Raw genomic sequence first — 19,668 nt, forward strand, 5'->3', positions numbered from 1 at the left:
GAAATGGTTGATGTTCAGCCATTTCAAGAGGTAGCATATGATCAAGAGCAATGATACTGAAGGAGGAAGTCCAAGGTGCATTGAAGGACTTGGCAAAGAACAAGATACCAGGAATTGATGGAATAAAAATGGAAACCTTTCAAGAAAGTGAAGCAGCACTTGAGGCACTCACTCATCTTTGCCAAGAAAACTGCAAGACAACTATCCGGCCAACTGATTGGAAGAGATCCATCTGTATTTGTGCCTATTCCAAAGAGAGTTGACCCAACAGAATGCGGAGATCATCAGAAAATATCTTTGATATCCCATGTGAGTAAAGTGTTATTAAAGGTAACACAGAAACGGCTGCAAGCATATACTGACAGAACTTCCAGAGACTCAAGCCATATTCAGAAGAGGACATGGAATGGGAGATACCATTGCTGATGTCCAATAGATCTTGGCTGAAAGCAGAGAAACCAGAAAACAAACAAACAAACAGAAAATCATGCTTACCTCTGTTTTATTGACTATGCAAAGGCTTTCGATTGTGTGGATCATGACACTTAATTGTGCTCATGAGGAATCTGTACATGGACCAAGAGGAAGTTGTTTGAACAGTACATGGGAACACTGAATGGTTTAAAATGAAAAAAGGTGTGTGACAGGGTTGTATTCTTTCATCATACTTATTCGACCTGTATGCTGAGCAAATAATCTGAGGAGCTGGTTATATGAAGAAAATATGACATTCAGGATTGGAGGAAGACTCATTAACAACCTGCAATATGCAGATGATACAACCTTGCTTTCTGAAAGTGAAGAGGACTTGAAACATTTACTGATGAAGATCAAAGAGCACAGCCTTTGGCATGGATTACATCTCAATGTCATGAAAACAAAAATCCTCACCATTGGACCGATAAACAACATTCTTATCAACGGAGAAAAGAATGAAGTTGTCAAGGACTTCATTTTTCTTGCATCAACCATCAACACTCATGGAAACAGCAACCAAGAAATCAAACTAAGTATTGCATTAGGCAAATCTGCTGTATAAGACCTTTTGAAAGTGTTGAAGAGCAAATATATCAGCTTGAGAACTAAGGTGCACCTGACCCAAAAAATAGTATTTTTAATAAACACATATCCATGCAAAAACTTGACCGTGGATAAGGAAGACCATAGAAGAATTGATGCTTTTGAATTATGATGTTGGAGGAGAGTACTGAAAGTGCCATGGACTGCCAAAAGAACCAACAGATCTGTGTTGGAGGAAGTGCAGCCAGAATGCTCCTTGGAGCCCAGGATGGCCAAACTTCGTCTCTCATACTTGGAACATGTTGTCAGGAGGGACCAGTTACTGGAAAAGCTTATCATGTTTGGTAAGGTGGAGGATCAGAGAAAAAGATAAAGATCCCCAACGAGATGGATTGGCCAAGTGGCAGCATCAATGGGTTCAAGCTTTTCAACAATTGTGCAGTTGGCCCAGGACCATGCAGTGTTTCATTCTGTTATGCATAGGGTCTCTATGAGTCGGTACCAACTTGTTGGCACCTAACAACAACATAGACCCAGTACACTGAGGAGACAAACATGTTCCTTAATCTGAAGAATCGTCCATTCCAATTGGAATTTTGAGCAACTGCAATCGTAAGCATAAATCCATTTCATCAAATTGTAGCAATTGATGGTTGCACATAGTATCGGATATCTTTATCTTCATCTGATCAGGTTCTGCTCAGCTCAACCCCAGCCATCCAAGCTAGGTCAGATGCATACCAGCTGTATGTTTGGGAGTTTATACACATCTTTCTGCATTTCAAACGAGTTGTCCCTTCATTGTCTGTCTTAATCCCCATATACTAGGTCAGTGCCAATGGGTTCAGGAGTTCACACAACCCCGTAAACTTCAGACCAGCAGACTGCCTGTTAATCTTACCACAAAGTCACCCAGTGTTCATAAAACATACTTAACCTCAGCCCAAGTCTTAATTACTGCATTTCCCCCAGTTCCACTCACAGGTAGACAGAGGTGGTCACAAGCAAACATTAGGCTAAACTGTTCTCTTTCATTTCCTGTCCTAGAAGGGGTTTAGCTCTGATGAACCTATTTTTCCTTGCCTCTGAAACGCAAAATGCTAAGCTGTCCATTTTTCTGCTTTCTTTCAATCATGAATCTCCTGTTCTTCCAGCAGTTCTGGGTTGGTCTGCTTGTGATTTCAAATGCAAGTATCCCAACTTTGAAGGTTCTGGGTGGGGCTCAGGATTCCACCTAATTCCCCATACTCTACAAAAGTTTAAATCAAGAAGCCTAATTTTTCCTTGCAACCTCTGTCCTTTTAGCAATTCCAATAAAGTATTTGTTGAAGGTGGGCTTAGAGATCTCTGTAATCATCACACCCAATAGTCATTTCTATCACACATGTGTGTCTATTTTATACTAACAGGCAGGGGAAACCAATATCCAAAAGGCAGTCAAACACATAAACCTTTTAAAAGCACTCAAGTTCAATCTTTTTCTTTGTCTTGGACTAATCCCTTTCATATACATATGGCCTTGGGTGGATTCCAGTAACCTCTGGCCACAGACCAGCTGTCTTTTCTATCCAAGAACACTTTCCAGGACTTGCTGCTCTCCCTGCTTAAGTATTTTATCCCAAGCCTCTTAGTTCTTTCTCTTACAAAACCTCGTAATTTCATAGGTCTGGAGCCATAGTAATGAATCCTGCTCACACTTCCAACTGCTTAAACTAAGTGGGGACCATGTCTGACTTCCTCTGACTCCATAAAACAGAAAGAGGACTAAACTCAAAATCAGCCAAGGACAGTTCATATAAAGTGAAAGTCAGAACTGCCTCCACCCTCTATCAGTGTCTTTAAAATCAGTCTGACTTGAGAACCAATTTAGAAAATACCATTTTATGGCTTTGTTTCTCTAGAACCCCAGTCTCTCGGTAACATATGTTTTAGACTGGGTTTTCTAAAGAAGTTAAACCAGTGTAGGGTTTCCATGGAGTGGCTGGTGAGCTTGAACCGCCAACCTTGTGGTTCAAATGACTGTGCAGTCCAGCGCATTAACCCGCAGGATTTGTATATTGCGCTCCCTGTCACCCGAGTTAACATGTGTCTATCCTCTAGCCAATGAAGCACTCTCCTTCCCTCCTACCCATGGTAACTGTCTAGAATGTTTCTTTTAGTATGAAATCCTAGAAGATTTTTTCAATAGTGGTCTCATACAATATTTGTCCTTTTGTGATTGACTTATTTCACTCAGCATAATGTCTCTCAGGTTCATTTATGTTAATAAGGTGTTTTGCCAATCCATTATTATTCTTCAACGTTACCTAGTAATCCAGTCTGTGTATGTACCAGTTTGTTTATCCATTTCCCATTGATGGACAGTCAGGCTGTCTCCATCTTTTTGCTATTGTGAATAATGCTGTGATGAACATCAGCGTACATATATCTACTTGTATACTGGCTCTTATTTCTTGTGGATGTTTACCAAGGAGAGGGATTGTCTGGGTCATATGATATTTCTATTTCCAACTTTCTGAGGAAGTTCCGTTAGTGTTTTGCACAGTGGCTGAACCATTTTACTGCCCCACAAGCAATGCAGGAGAGTCCCAAACTCTCCACACCCTAACCAGCATCTGTTACTTTCAGTTTCTTGTTTTATTGTTTTTATAAGTTTGCTGTTAATGTTGGTTTGAGATGATATCTCATTGCTGTTTTGATTTGCATCTCTTTACGGTCCAACTTCTTTTGTTGCTTCTCTTAATCCCTAAGTACCGACCTCAGACTGGACTGTGCTGTCTTTGACAATGGTGGCTGTTGTTGTTGTTATGTGCCGTGGAGTCAGTTCCGACTCATAGCGACCCTGTACAGGGTTTCCGAAGCTCTAAATCTTTACGGGAGCAGAAAGCCTCATCTTTCTCCCACGGAGCAGCTGGTAGTTTTGAACTGCTGACCTTGTGGTTCACAGCCTGATTCGTAACCACTACGCTACCAGAGCTCCTTTTGACAAGGGTGGCTATTCAGTGCCAATTTCATACCAGAACCTGTGGTCCGTGTTTTCTCCAGTCTCCCTAATCTTTGTGGTAACCCTGAGGTGTAATTCAATAGAACATTAGTTAGTTGAAGGGTATAAAAAGACCTCTCAAGCTCTGAAACCTCATGGAGGAGTAGTGAATGAATATAATATAGTGAAAGAGAACAGTCTAACTAGCACTCTGGAAAAGGCAAAGCTGTAGCTAAAGTATGTTGTTTGCTGTTGGCAAGTCATTTCCATAGTGATCCTGTTTATCGTTTCCAGGGCTGTACATCTTTGGGGGAGCAGAAAGCATCTTTCTCATATAGAGCAGCTGTTGGGTTTGAACTTCCTGGCTAATGGTTAACATTTGAATGCCTATCCTACTCCTTATGGATGCTACAAGTGCTCCTTATAGATATATTATTGCTCTGTTGTTTAGAACCATCAAGTTTGTTCTAACTCATAGTGAACCTGTGAATCTTTGTGAGAGCAGAAAGCCTCATCCTTTTCCTGAGTGGTTGATGGGTTTGAAAAGCTAGCCTTGTGGTTTGCAGTCCAGTATTTATATTCTACAGAGTCCCTATGCTCCACACATATACAGTGTTGATACTGTATATTGTTGTTAAGTGCTGTTGAGTCAGTTCCAACTCAAAGCAACCCTGTATAGGGTTTCCGAGGCTTTTAAATGTCCATGGGAGCAGAAAACCCTCATCATTCTCCCACAGAGCAGCTGGTGAGCTAGAATTCTGGACCTTGTGTCTCACAGTCCAGTGTTTAGCATATGGAGATACTTTATAACCCCCGCCCCCCCCCAAAAAAAAACAAAACAAAAACAAAAACCAACATATCCACTGCCATCAAATCAATTCCAACTCTTGGTGACCCTATTTGGGGATTGTGGAAACAGATAATCTTAGCTTTTGTGGAGCATTTGAAGGGCTTGAATTGACACTGTGATGGCAGCAGACTCATGACATTATACATTTTTCAAAACCCATAGGACTGTACAACACAAATAGTGAATCCTAACATAAATTATGGATCATAACAGAATCTCAATGTTGCTTCATCACACAAATATTAATTAAGATATTGCAAGATATTAATCCTAGCAGAAACTGTGTATAGCCCACAGAGTGGATTTAGGGGTCACTCTATGTTTGACAAGGAGATCTGGTAGTGTAGTGGTTACGAATTGAGCTTTGAACCGCAAGGTCAGCAGTTCGAAACTACCAGCTGCTCCGCGGGCGAAAGATGAGGCTTTCTGCTCCTGTAAAGATTTACAGCTTCAGAAACCCTGTACCGGGTCACTATGGGTTGGAATCAACTCGATAGCATTTAACAACAACAACAACTGCTACTTTTGGCAAAATTTTTCTTAATCATAAAGCAAAACAAAATTATTTATTATTAAATATTAATAATACTATTAAAATAATATTATTAAAAATTAATAATACTATTAAAAACAAAAATAGGTATCATTGCCATCATTTTTCAGGTAAACTGCACACCTGTGTTGGCCATTCAAACTCACCAGCCACCTCTCGAAACCTTATACAGGGTCGTTATGAGTCGGAATCTACTCTTTGGCACTTAACAATGACAGCCCAGCTGGGGAATGGTGCGCCATGGATTAGAGCACATGGCTGATTCAGCAGCCTTTGCTTTTTTCATTATTTTATGTCGCTGTCACTGGAACACTCTCTTAAGTTTTCACACTTTTCATGCCTGTTTTCTTTCTTTTGATGGAGCTTAGAAAGCCCATGTTGTTGTTGTTAAGTACCTTTGAGTCAGCTCTGACTCGTATTGACCCTGTTTGGGATTTCCGAAGAGCAGTTGGTGAGTCTGAAACACCAAACTTGCAGTTCAAACAACCTTGCATTCTAGTATATTATCCAACAATGCCATGCCAGGACTCCAGAATGTCCTGCCGGCCTCCTGTGTTGCTATTAGCATTTGGCTAAACTGTTATCTCCTTTGAAGAGCTTTCTTGAGTCCCCTATCTCCTCCCACATCCCCAAATTCAGTTAGGTGATGTGCTGCTGCTTCATTGTACTTAATAGACTTATCACACAAAGGGCACTAAAGGAGAATGATGGGTTTATTCATCTTTCCTGCAAGTAAACTGTGAGCTCCTTGAGGACAAGCCCAAATCTCTCACTCTGCTCACCCAGCACCTTAGCACTGCCCCTGCTCCATGACAAGCACACTTATTTATTGACTTCATATAGAGCTATCAGGATACCGGTAGGGAATGCCAGAGAGCGTTAAAAGATAGTAAGAGAAATCTTGTTAATTCACTTAGCATAGTTCTAAAATAAAATAATGTAGGATCAGGCCCTACCTGCAGTTTCTTGAAAACCAGGACTGTTAGAGGAGAGCTAGATAATGTCTTTGCCTTCTTGCTTTCAGTAATCATTGAGGCAGTTCTAATTCATGTGAAACGCATGAACAAGAGAAGCAAATACTGCCTGGCCCTGTTTCATAGTCACAATTGTTGATATGGTCTGCTCAAGCTCATCATTTCATCCACCATTCTGTATTTGGAATGCCTTCCGACTATGTTTTTGTTGTTGTTAGGGTCATTGAGTTGGCTCTGGCTCATAGTGACCCTGTATTGGATTTCCATGGTTGTACATCTTTGTGGGAGCAGAAAGCCTTCCATGAAGTGGCTGGTAGACTCAAACTGCCAGCCTTGTGATTTGAAGTCCAGTGTTTATTTATAGAGCCAATATGTTCCCCTCTAGTACGTTACAGAGACAAGATTCTGCTGTGATCCCTAGGGTTTTCATTGACTAATTTTCAGAAATAGATCCCTAACTCTTCTGGTAGCGTAGTGGTTACGAATCGGGCTGCGAACCTTAAGATCAGCGGTTCGAAACTACCAGCCGCTCCGCGGGAGAAAGATGAGGCTTTCTACTCCCGTAAAGATTTACACCCTCGGAAACCCTGTACAGGGTCGCTATGGGTCAGAACCGACTCGAAGGCACTTAACAACAACAACAACAATTTTCAGAAATAGATCCCTAACTCTTTCTTCCTAGTCTTTCTTAGTCTGGAAGTGCCACTGAAACCCACCCACCATGAGAAACCTTGCAAGTACTTGAAATACCAGAGGTGTATTGCTGACAGCTCCATAGCAACATACAAGCGCCCCACAGTGGACTTATTTATCTTAGGTACTTTATACTGATATCTTCAGTATGACTTTTAGTATCAGAATTGCTTGAACAATTGGAATAGGTCTGTGTTTTGCGGAGACATATGTCAAAATATCCCACAGAAATCTCAGTTATTTGTCTCCCTTCTCTGGCTTAGCCAGAGAAATCAAGCAAGTCCTGAGTCTTTGTGTGGCCTCCTCCACAATTTATGTGTGTAATTCCTGGGCAACATCACAAATGCTGAGTGCACTGTCTTTCTTACAACCACCTTAGGACAAACCAGAGAGAACTCCAAACTTCAGGGGTGATCAATTACTACCGTAACTCTCTCTGCTCATCCTTCAGCTTCCTTTCTTGCTGTGGCTGAAAAACTCAAATCATAAAACTCTATGGTGCACCACAGTCCTACAGGAGACACCTGAATCTTAACCTTCCTGCAGAAAACCTGGTGTTTGGATTACTACTGCCCGCTAGAGAAATTATTGTCAATGACCCCATTATTCCTGATTACTCAAAATGTTCCCTACCTACCTGAATGTAGATAAATGCTGAGAGGGTTCTTCATTTTCTTCATCCTAAAAAATCTACAACTCTTAACAGCAGAACATGCGCTGTAAATAGCATCAGATTGCGAATTAAATCTTTGCAGTGTAATTGGATACATGTCCTAAGCTAATTTTAATTGCTTCAAGAAACTGCTTCACATTGTAGATCAATCCCGAGGTCCACGATGACATTTCCCTTGCAAAATTAATTATTAATATCCTGATCATTTGCTTAAGACATTAATAGTTTTCATTGATCAGCACATCCTGTTTATCTAAAATGGCCTAATCACCATGCATGTCAGAGGAGTATCTGAACAGATCCAATTAGAGGCACTGCCCGCATTCAGCCACATCAGCAGATCAGAAGTTAAGGGTCCCTTTTGTCTTCACAGCATATTAAGTGTAGCTTTATCAGAAACTGAACTGTTTCAGGGCACAAAAGAAAGGCGAGTCTCTAGTGATGGTTCTTCCCTTTTTATTAGACTCCTGGTAAATATCAAGGCTACTCAATTACCATGTGTTGTAAATTAATGCAAAGAGCTCCTGATTAACTAGATTGTATTGGCCACATGTTTTCATATCAGCCTATGTTCACTCATAGCAATTTCCTTAGGGATGGGAGTGAGCTGAGAGGAACTAGATATTTACTAGCTTAAAAATATTGGGGTACAGCAGGTGTTTCTATGGTACTTTATAGTTTTCAGAGAGTTTCATTTACTTAATCTAGAGATTTTCCTTGAAACCACATTTACAAAATAGCAAGGTAGGGTAATTAAACCAGGACCACACAACTTATTGCTGAAACTAAATAGAGTGCATCTCCAAGTTCCTTAGATTTCTCGCTTAGTTGATTAACTGATGATTCTGCCCCGCCTGCCCTGCTCATCTTTTATGAACGATGAGGACACATTTCCTTTATGTCATTGTACAGGCCAGAATGGAGTTTCTTTCTACCTTAAGAATGATCTATCTTGTCTATGGTTTGGCTAAAAGTTGAAGCATTGGGTCATGAATTCATTTCTGAACCTGAAGAATGAATAAGGTCCATAGACTAGGGACTTCCACCAATCTCTGTCCCACCAGTAAGCTTGGTCTTCTTAATGGTTTTGAGTTTTGCAGTGGTTGTTGTTATTGTTGTGTTTCATGGACTCATAGCAACCCTGCACAGGGTTTCCGAGGCTGTAAATCTTTTACCGGAGCAGAAAACCTCATCTTTCTCCCACAGAACAGCTGGTAGTTTCGAACTGCTGTCCTTGAGGTTTACAGCCTGATTCGTAACCACTACGCTACCAGAGCTCCTTCTGATTTCAGGGTTGTGGAGACTGAGGTTCATTTCACATCCTCCATTAGTCCCTTGGACTAAGTGTTACATGAACAAATTGTGAGTTATACACTCCTTAGAACAATCAATCACAGGACATCAAAATGGCGGTATCTGCCCAGGAATAAAACTCAGAGGCAGAAATGAATAAGAAATAAGGTCGAATGGAAATAGTAAACGTATGAGAAGTTGGAAGACTGCTGTTACACTCAGAGATTGCAATCATTGTCACAAAATAAAATGTTTAATGATTGTTGAGTGGAAAACCAATAGCTCTGTAAACTTTCGCTGAAATCATAATAAAAAGTAAATAAAAATGATTAATACATAGCAAAATAAAAAGTGTTGTTAAGTGCCATCAAGTCAATTCCAACCCATAGCAACCCTATGTAGGGTTTCCAAGGAGCAGCTGGTGAGCTTGAACCACCGACCTTGCAGTTCCAAATGACTTTGCAGCCTGATGCATTTGCCCACAAAGCCACACCAGGACTCCAAATAAGATGTAGAAAGTACATAAATATGTAACATACATTAAGAGTAATGCAGCATGTGGCCATGGTATGACGTGGGCAATTGCCTACTAGAGTACTAGATCTTTTGGAACAGAGATTGTGTCATACACGTTTGGTTAGTTCAATGTCTCATCTAGTGTCTGGCAGGCAGAAGGAAATGAATCCATGTCCATGGCCGGCAGGCATCAAGGAGGGGAGGGAGGAGGAATGGGTGAATAAGAGAAAATGCATGGACCCCTATGTTTTATTAAGTTCATGTTGAAAACCCTCTGCATTTGAGGGTAATCTAGTTTTGTTGGGTTCACCTATGCTGAAAGATGTTTTCAACTGTTTTCCCACATTTAAAAACTTTATTTTACATTTCCATGATTTTCAAGATACAGTGTATACTATTTTAAACTCCTCTTTAAAAAGCTGTGGAGTCTTCTGCAACACTGGACTGTTCACTCCATATGTCAGCCATCCGCCCTAGCTGAGGGGTACCTGCCCCCTTGAGACAGGAAATGCTTGGGTACTCCTGAGTGTCATGTCTGCTGCTGGTTTTACTTATGTCCTTATGTGCTTGGGAGTATTTGGCACATAGAACTGGCAGTCTCTCTAGCATGGAATTTCTGTGTCTTTAAAGTCCTGGTTAATGGAAGAAGCCCCGTTCTTAATCATGTCCTGTGCAAATAGAACCTACTAAGCAGCTACTTCTAATTGGCAGGACTTCTCTACCAATTAAGCATTGGAACTGTGCATTTTCTTTTCATTTTAGATATGAAACGTGGACCATAGAGGGAAGCTAGCTGTTTGAATAGATGGGGTAGTTACACATTTCATCACATAACTGCTTTCTAAATAATTGGAAATTTCTACTTAAAGTCCCTTAGTGTTTAACTTGCCTGTGGCACTTCTTCCATATTGACTTTTGGGGGGTATATTATTCATTGGAAAATAAATAACAGTGACTGGAGGGAACCTGGAAGGCATAGTCCATCTCCCTAACTTCAGGGTGGTTCGCTGATACTCAAAAGCTGTTCTCTTCACTCAGTAGCTACAGAGCAAACCAGCTCTGATCTCTTCCCCAAGTATTCTCTTAAAGAAGTGAATAGGAGGCTCATCTGCCTTGTGTTCATGGTTTACCACGCATCTCTCTTCTTCTCCTTCAGTAGTACTTTTCCATAAGAGAACTTTATTTGTATTCAAGTAAAGATGAATTTACAGAGACCACAAGATGTATTCCCAAGTCTCATTGTAATGTTTCTTCTTTTCTACAGATTAAAGGTTGTACAAAACTTAAAAGAAGCATCAATTCTACTCACTTGTTATTGGACTTGAAACTCCTTTGACCTCAGAAGTTGAAGATGAGGTTGCCATGGGAACTGCTGGTACTGCAATCATTCATGTTGTGCCTGGCAGGTAGAGTGTCATTTTAAAACTTTTTGATTTAAAAATGCCACTGTATTTCACACTAATTCAAAACTGGGCCTTCACTTTAGATGGCAATGATAAAATTGTAAAAGTCCCCACGACTATGATGAGTGTTTGCTGACTCTGTTGAATATACCTTCCTTATGGTCTTTTAGTACCTTTTTCTTGGTGTTGTACCTAAAGCTAGGCACTGATGTTTCACCTGTCCATCTGCAACTTTAAGAGTCATTTGAACTATTATTTAGTTCCATAGTTGTTATTTTTGCTTATCCCTGTGTTCAAATACACAGAGGTATAAAGCAATAAAACTGATACTGTAGTCTGCATTGTTGTGTATTTGGATATCAGAGAATGGAAGTTGATGTGGGCAGCTCTGTCAGTATCTCTGTTGGTATCTCTCCATCTTTGGATTCTGATGCCCTTTTGTGTTCATTCTAACACACCTATAGTTTATTAGAAGTCAGAAAGGAAAAATGCTGGAGGCTTTTATTACTAGGAAAAGGGATTGAAAAGTTCAAACGTACTGTTTATTACTGTCTCAGTTGTCCGGAAGATGTGGGCCTAGCAGTTGCCAAATATCATTTAAATGTTCCTGGTTCATTTTTACACCTAGGAGTTGGTCTCCAGGTTAGTTTGATGGGTATATCCTTTCAGGTCTTTTTGAACTGACTCCACTTGACTTGCTTTGGTATTCAAAACCTGAACTTCAGCAGTGTGTACCTCTATCTCTTCTATTCACTCAGTCTTTTGTAGAGAATCAGTATATCGACTGGATTTTTTGTGTGAAACTGCTTTACATGACATCAAAATCTTCATTATTATAACATCAAAACAAAACATTGGGATCACCATTATTTGGATTCATATGTTCATTCAAATGATGTTATTGGGTACCTTATAATGTCCCAGCCCTGTGTGGAGATCTGGGAACGGAACATAGAGCCATTCTCTAGCTTGCGAACATCCCACTCATGGACAATTCCTACTTGTCCTTTAAGGTTATGTAAACTTGCCCTCACTTTGAAATCATTGAACCAATCCCTACTCACAGTAAATGTGTCAACAAAATCACCTTCACTTGCTGTACATGCAACTTTTAAATCATGGGAAAGGCTTTTGCCGTTTTCTTGTACTAACCTATCCAATGGCATCACGTTGATTTGACTCATAGTTGCCCTGTAGCACAGAAAGGCCAGAGTAGAACTGCCCCATATGGTTCCCAAGGCTGTTAGTCCTTACAGAAGTAGACTGTTATATCATTCTCCCTAAGAGCAACTGTTGTTGTTGTTGTTGTTGTTGTTGTTGTTGTTGTTGTGAAGTGTCATCGAGCTGCTTCCGACTCATACTGAGGAGTGGCTGGTGAGTTTGAACCGCCGACCTTACAATCCAAACAACCTTTCAGTCCAGTGCTTATCCTACCATGCCACAACAGGACTTTTGAATGAGTAACCTACTGTTCATGCCTTTGTGTCGGTTTCCACTCCTAACAACCTCATATAGGGTTTCTGAGGAGCAGCTGGTGAGTTTGAACTGCCAAACTTGCAGTTTAAACTGACCTTACAGTCGAGTGCTTATCCTTCACCAGGAGTGCAATGAGCAAGTAGTGGGCTTACAAGGCTGATTTTTTGGTTGGCGGCTGAGTACATTAGTCACTAGGGTCACCTGGACTTGTCATTTTGCACTAACAACAAATTAAAATCTTTCAGCACCTGTTTCACCTTACCTACAAATTTAGCCTAGAGACACACTTAGGAACAGATCTCATTCACAATGTGAGTGCTACCAATAATCTCAAACAAGAGAGACATCGTCACAACTTTCTGAGAGCAGTGTTTACTTAGATAACTGACAGCTTGTTACAGTAGATTATTGACGATTGTCGTAAAGTGTAGGGTCATAATGGGAGTAATGGGAGCACCACCATGTATGGATCCCATACTTAATGCCAGACATGGACTATGCTTAGTCCATTCTCCCATAAGCTCTACACTTTGCCTTAATGGGGATCACAATAACCTCCTCACTCCCTGATGGACATTTTGGCACCTAGCCATCTTTTTTGAAAGATGTTGCTATTGATGGTCACCAGTGTCCAGCCGGAACCTGAGCCTTCCCTCCAGCAGTATATCCAATTCTAGGACATTACTTTCTTTGCTCTACTTTTATTGTGCATTTTGCACCTCCTGAAGGGAACCAACCGAGATTCCTTGGCTCTAACTTCTCATAACAACTCTGGGGTAGTCATAGTCCTTAGATTTGTTGTTGTTGTTGTGAAGCACTGTCGAGTAGATTCCAACTCATAGTGACCCTGTATAGGGTTTCCTAGGAGCAGCTGGTGAGCTTGAACTGCCAACCTTGCAGTTCAAATGGCTTTGCAGTGTAGCTCATTAACCCACAGCACCACACCAGGACTTTGACTATGTTGTTGCTATGAGATGTTGTCAAGTCTGTTCTGACCCCTAATCACCCTGTGTGCAGCAGAATGAAACATTGTCCATTCCTGTGCCGTGCTCACCATGGTCACATTCGAGTCCATTGCTGATGCCATTATGTCAATCCATCTCTTTGGGGTCTTCCTCTTATTCACTGACTACTGCGTGAGTTTATTTACAGCATCCTGAGTAGATATTAAAAACTTAAAGGGCTGAAAATCAAAGAATCCATTAATCTCTTCAGTTTTGTTTTAAAAACCTCGAATGCTCACCAGAAGTATATGCCTGTATCTCTTATATTCACTCAGCTTTTTGGAGAGAATCAGTATATTGATTGTTTTGTGAACCTTTTGTGTGAGTGTGTGAACTGTTTTGCACAGCATTAATATTCCCTTACCATATGCCTTCTTCAGCGTAGGTAAAGTCAAATTTTAATGAATGTTTTTGTTTTCTTGCTATTTGTCTTGATTTCATTAATTTACCTAGTATGTGACACTCTGAATTTTGAACAGATTTATTTAACTGCTCATTCTTTTACTTTTGTTTATCTTCCATAATGTTTCTATACTCTGTTAGTCTTTGAATTTTTTTATGAGTTTTGTTTTTGGCAAGGAAAATATTTATGTCTATTATCTTTAACACAATTCATGAACCCTAACTAGGCTTTAAAAAAACAAACAAACAAACAAAAAACTTCTCCGCAAATAAAATTGTTGTTGTTGTTGTTGTTAAGTGCTGTTGAGTCAGTTCTTACTCATAGTGACCCCGTAGAGGGCAGGTGGTGAGTTTGAACCTCCAACTTTGCAGTTCAAATGATCTCACAGTCCAGTGCTTATCCTATAGTCAAATAAGATCGAGTATTTAAATATACACCTTGCAAATCTGCTAATTATTAGAGGACATTGATTAGTGATTTAGTATGAAATGGGAATATTCTTCTATTTTCCCAAATGCTAAACCAGCCCCAGGTTAGAATTTTCTTTAAAAATACTATTGAAAATTCAGTCTCCATGAATTAGAACTTTATTGTTCCCCCCTCTTTTTAGTATAAAGCAGGGACATAAAGCAGTACAACCAAAATGAGCAAAGATTCTAAAGCATTCTTAAAGAAATTAAAGGGCTGTAGAAAAAAACACTGCACTGCTAACCTCAAGGTCTGTGGTTCATACCCACCAGTCGTTCAATGGAAACCCTGTGCAGGATTGTTGTGAGTCTGAATTGATTTGACAGCTCTGGACAACAGCAATATACTGAAATAGGGAATGGCGATGAGCCCTGGGAGGGAGGTACAAAGCACTGTCCAGCTGTAGGCCTCTGTTCCAGCTTTTTGGTTTTCAATAGAAATCTATTCATTCTTTAGTCTTACTAGCTAATACAAACCATTCATACAAGTAAATAATCGCTGAAAAAAAAACCCCGAAATGATCTGTAAGCTAAATGTGTTTCTAGTTGACCAGTGTATGAATCCATCTTTACATACTTGCATTCGCTTTGATGTTAGTCCTAGTGCCAACTTACTTTGACCTAAGGGCCTTTGCACTAACTTCCTTTTACATAGAATCTTCTTGCCCTGAATGCTATCAGGACTCATCCGCCTTTTGATTTTCTTTGGTCTGGTGATTAAACGTCACCTAATTGATGAGGACTTAAGATCACAATAATTAAAATAGCAGTATTCCCTCTGGGATTCAGTTTGTACCTCTATATGATGAGATGGTTGAACAAATGCTCTCTAAAGTCCATTTTAACTCTAAAAACATACTATTTTATCAGCACACATAGTTTGAGAGGCATATATGTATGCTGATTGGATTAGAATGAAGCCAGAGACTTTTATTCAACTAATAGGGGATTCCACATAGGTCAGATGCTTTTCCATATGTTACTAATTCTGTTCACATTGGCACAATGTGAAAGAAAGAATACAGACTTATTCAGATGTTCATATGTTGCAAAAGGCATGAAGACATTTTAAAAACCTCTGCGAAGGAGAGCAAAACTATGTGTTTGATGTATTCTTGGTTAGTCTTCATTTCAAGGAAGCTAAACTTGTTCCCATCTATTTGGTACAGTTTACCAATTCCAAGAATGATCTCTTTTTGAGAAAGTGCACCCTCTCCAAACACAAGAATTTCGCTGACTGGTTCACAGAATCTATGATGTTGGTACAGCTGTGTCTGGGGGTAAAGAGTGGGAGACAGGTCCTCCGTAACTGAAGGGAGTCATGCTCCGGGATTGGTGAGTGCTCCCAGAATCTGGAGCACAGAGGAGCCTCTGTTCAACAATCAGTTGAATGATTGATATGACTTGAATCTATGGTAGCAAAATTTGTACACCAAAAGTCAATGCCTGCAATGACAAGGAAGGAAAGAACGTTCAGTATTCTTCCTAAGGTATTTCAGTCTTGTTGTTGTGAAGTGGCGTAGAGTCAGTTTCGACCCATAGCGGCCCTACATAGGGTTTCTAAGGAGCGACTGGTGAGCTTGAACCACTGAGCTTGTAGTTTAAACGGCTTTGCAGTCTGGCGCATTAACCCACAGCGCCACACCAGTCTTAAGCGGACTCTAACACTACCAGTGAATAACGAAAACAAGTTGCTATGGAGTTTGATTTTGACTCATAGAAACACCATGTGTGTCGGAGTAGAACTGTGCACCATAGAGTTTTCAGTGGTCAGTTTTTCAGAAGTAGATTAGTAAGGTTGCCTCCTTTCTCAGGAGCCTTTCGTTTATATGATGAAGTTTCCAGAAATTCATCAAATTACAGGAGTTTGTTATTGTTTGGGGTTGGCTGCCTTTGCTGAACTCAACCCTCCAGTCCTTTCATTGGTAGCCAAATACATAACTGTTTGCCTGGTGGCTTTTCAGAAAGTGTACACAGGGTTGCTATTCGTTGGAACTTACTAGATGGCTCTTAACAACATACCTGTCTATAGTTATTTCTATAAACTTTACAGAGGTTCTGCAAATAGTTTCCCAAACCAAACTAATCTCTTTTGCCTCTGACCAACTCTTTGTCCCCTATGACTGAGGTCAGCTGTCTATTACTTTGGTTTCATATGAGGCCCTGAGAACACAAACACACCATAGGAGTTCCCCAATATTTGTTGATGTTGATGATGACAGAACTCATTCTTTCCACTTACTCAAACACTCCAACAAAAGTCAGGACCAGCCACGGCACACCCTTTTTTCTTCTTGATGCTCATTATCCTTTCCAGGGGGTCAGAAAAAAAAAGAAAAAAAATTATGTTACAAAACTTATCCACACAGTGCCTCCAGGGATAATATTTTAATTGTTAAGGCTCTCATATGTTCCCTCCAGAATAAACGGAAAAACAGGAGACATTCAACTGACAGTTCTGGACAGATATTAAGCCTATCACTGCCTTTGTTCTTACAAAATACCAAGTATTCAATTAGCACTAGAAGAAAGTTACGTAAATGTCAGTTCTCATATAGTTTCTGCAAAGCACAGTCCTGTAGTGACCTCTTATTTTACTGTTTCTCTTTCTAAGAAACTGCCTTGCCAACACATTAAGGATCATGCTGACTGAAGCCAAAGAATGGATTTCCTATTTCCTGTGAGCTTTCTCATAACCATGGCCATGAAATGAAGTCAAAAGTGGTAGAAAGATTTAGCAAGAAGAGAGCTAATAACTAGATTAAAAAGCAGTAACTCCAGTGATGAAAACTCAGGAAAGAAATAGCAGAAGTGTGCTCAGAAAATAGCAAACAGCAAATGGCAAACTCCTTTTCGCTGTCAATTTAAGTATTTAAATGCATTTCACAAAGGGCAAATATTAGCCAATAATGACAATATTGAGGTAAATACAAACACTGGCAGGCATTTTAGATTCCCACAGGCATAGGTATAGGTTGAGCAATAGTCGTATAAACTATGAGTTGTTAAAAAGTGCATTTAATTTAAGACCTCTCCTGAAGCAACATTATCAATGCCTTCATTATATATGCTCACTTAAGACAGATGTCTCCACTATAAATAAAACTTCTCTGACACAATCTAGAACATGTTTTATCTAGAAAAAGAGGGTTGAAGTCTGTTGAATGAAACAATTAAAAGACGGGAGGAAGATCAAGTAAGTGTAAATAAAAATGAAAGAGAAGATTATGTGTGTAATCAACACGTGTAATAATTCTCTGTTCGGATGTGTGGCCAGCGATGCTGACTCTTGGCTTGAGGATGGTGGGTGCTGGAAGAGCCTAACAATGCCTAAACTGCCACCTGAGGACACAGTCCAGCTAGTGTTGATAAGCTTGCTAGGTCTGCCAATTATTAGCTGTGCAATTAAGCTGCTTGTTTGTTTTTAATCTGTAAAATTGACAAAGTAAAAGTATATTTACCACATTTGAGTATCTATGAGGATTGAGATCATATATGTATTTTTTAATTTGGCACAATAGTTGACACTTAGTAAACATCAGTAAGTTTTATTATTTATTGGGAGTTCTAGGGTTAGCAAATGGTTTATCACTCCTGGCTGCTAAGCAAAATATTGGAGGTTCAAGTCTGTCCAGAGGCACCTCGGAAGAAAGGCCTGAAAATCCACTGAAAAATCAGCCACTGTAAACCCCATGGAACACAGTTTCACTCTGGGGTTGCCTTGAGTCAGAATTAACTTTGCTGCAACTGGTTTTTATTGTTCACTGAATCATGGAGCACATGTTTGAGGGTCTGCTGGCACCAGGCTTTGTGATCCATTCTAACAATGTAGATGAGTTCTAAGTGAAGCACAAAACCTTTCTTCAGGGCCCTGACAGTGATGCAAACATCAACTTGTCAGAACACCAGCTTCTGGTCCATCTTCAGTACAGATTTATTACAGAACTCTTCTAATTTGCCAACCTTTTTTTGTAGTGTTACCTTATTTACAAAATGGAGATACAATAATAGTACATGCATACATTATGGATTGGCTGTAAACATTAAAGTGATTAAGCTTGTTAATATGTATAGAGCACTCTGGAAGTTGTCTAACTTATTAACATGTGCTAATTGTTCGTATATTGTTAATGTTAGCAGCAGCGTTTAACCAGTCTGTATAATTTTTTTTTTTCTTATTTTGTTGCTGTTGTTGATAATACACACAGCAAAATATAGACTAAGTTAGCTGGTTCTTTACATACAATTCAGTGATATTGGTTACATTATTTGAATTGTGCAACTGTTCTTATCTTCCCTCGGGAATATAAACTCAACTACCCCATCAACAGCCTTTTTACTTGCTGTTGTCACTTTGAACTTACATACATGTTTCTTGTTGTTGTTGCTGTTCAGTGCAGGCAAGCCAGTGTGTATTCATAGCAACCCTGTATAGGTTTTCCAAGGAGTATCTGGTGGGTTTCAATCGCTAACCTTGAGATTCAAATCGACTTTGTGGTTCACTACTTTGTCATACAGCACCACACTGGATGATTTGTAAACGAGCTTAATGGTCAAATCAGACTTAAAAAAAAAAAAAAAAAAGTTAAGTTAAACTATTTGGTTTTAACAAGATTTCAGGGGATATGTTGGGGTTAAGGTTTAAAGATTATGTCAGGATAGTAGTTTCAGGGGATCATCCAGCCTCCATGGCTGTAGAAAGTCTGTGTTTGTTGAAAATTTGGCATTCTTTTCTGTGTTCCTTCCCCACCTTTTGACCAGGAATCTTCTATGGAATCTTACATTAGAAATGTAAGCAGTGATAGCTGGACACCATCCAGTTCTTCTGGTCTCACTGCTAAGGAAGCCATAGTTCATGGAGGAAATTAGCCACACATCCCATATCCTCTTCCTATTAACTGAGCCTTCTTCTTCCTCTGTTGTTTCAGGTGAATAGAGACCAATTACTGTACCTAGGAGGCCACTTGCAATCTTCTAAGACCTCAGGCACTAAACAATGAACTAGGAGGTAGTGCTAAACAAGTTGTTAGGCCAGTTAACTTGGTGGATACATGATACCCTGACCCCAGACTTCAAAACCAAGAAAGCAAATTGCAAGAGGATTTGGGCTATACATATGCAGACTCAGGAGCTCCTCTTTGCTCTGGTTGTAAATCTGTCACACAATTTTTGCCAAGTCAACTTATCATGTTGTTATTGTTAAGTGTCGCCGAGTTGATTCCGACCCATAGCAACCCTGTACAGGGTTTCCGAGGAGCAGCTGGTAAGCTTGAGCTGCCAACCTTGCAGTTCAGATGGCTTTGCCTTCTGGGGCATTAACCCACAGCGCCACACCAGGACTCCCAACTTTTCATAGGTGT

General features: G+C 40.0%; 1 protein-coding gene across 2 annotated transcripts in view; it reads left to right on the top strand.

Annotated features, from left to right (window-relative positions):
* Window positions 1–19,668, top strand: part of CNTN4 (contactin 4) — a 1,030,428-nt gene that overhangs the window by 102,423 nt on the left and 908,337 nt on the right. Inside the window, exon 2 of one of the 2 annotated variants that reach the window (XM_006868663.1) lies at window positions 10,820–10,961. In XM_006868663.1, coding sequence (XP_006868725.1) covers window positions 10,907–10,961 — 55 coding nt within the window. In that variant the 5' untranslated portion in view covers window positions 10,820–10,906. Of the gene's footprint in view, window positions 1–10,808; window positions 10,962–19,668 lie in introns of those variants that run through there. The other variant, XM_006868662.1, reaches the window with a different exon arrangement.

The sequence above is a fragment of the Chrysochloris asiatica genome, unplaced genomic scaffold (genome assembly GCF_000296735.1).
Source record: "Chrysochloris asiatica unplaced genomic scaffold, ChrAsi1.0 scaffold00121, whole genome shotgun sequence".
NCBI lineage: Eukaryota > Metazoa > Chordata > Mammalia > Afrosoricida > Chrysochloridae > Chrysochloris > Chrysochloris asiatica.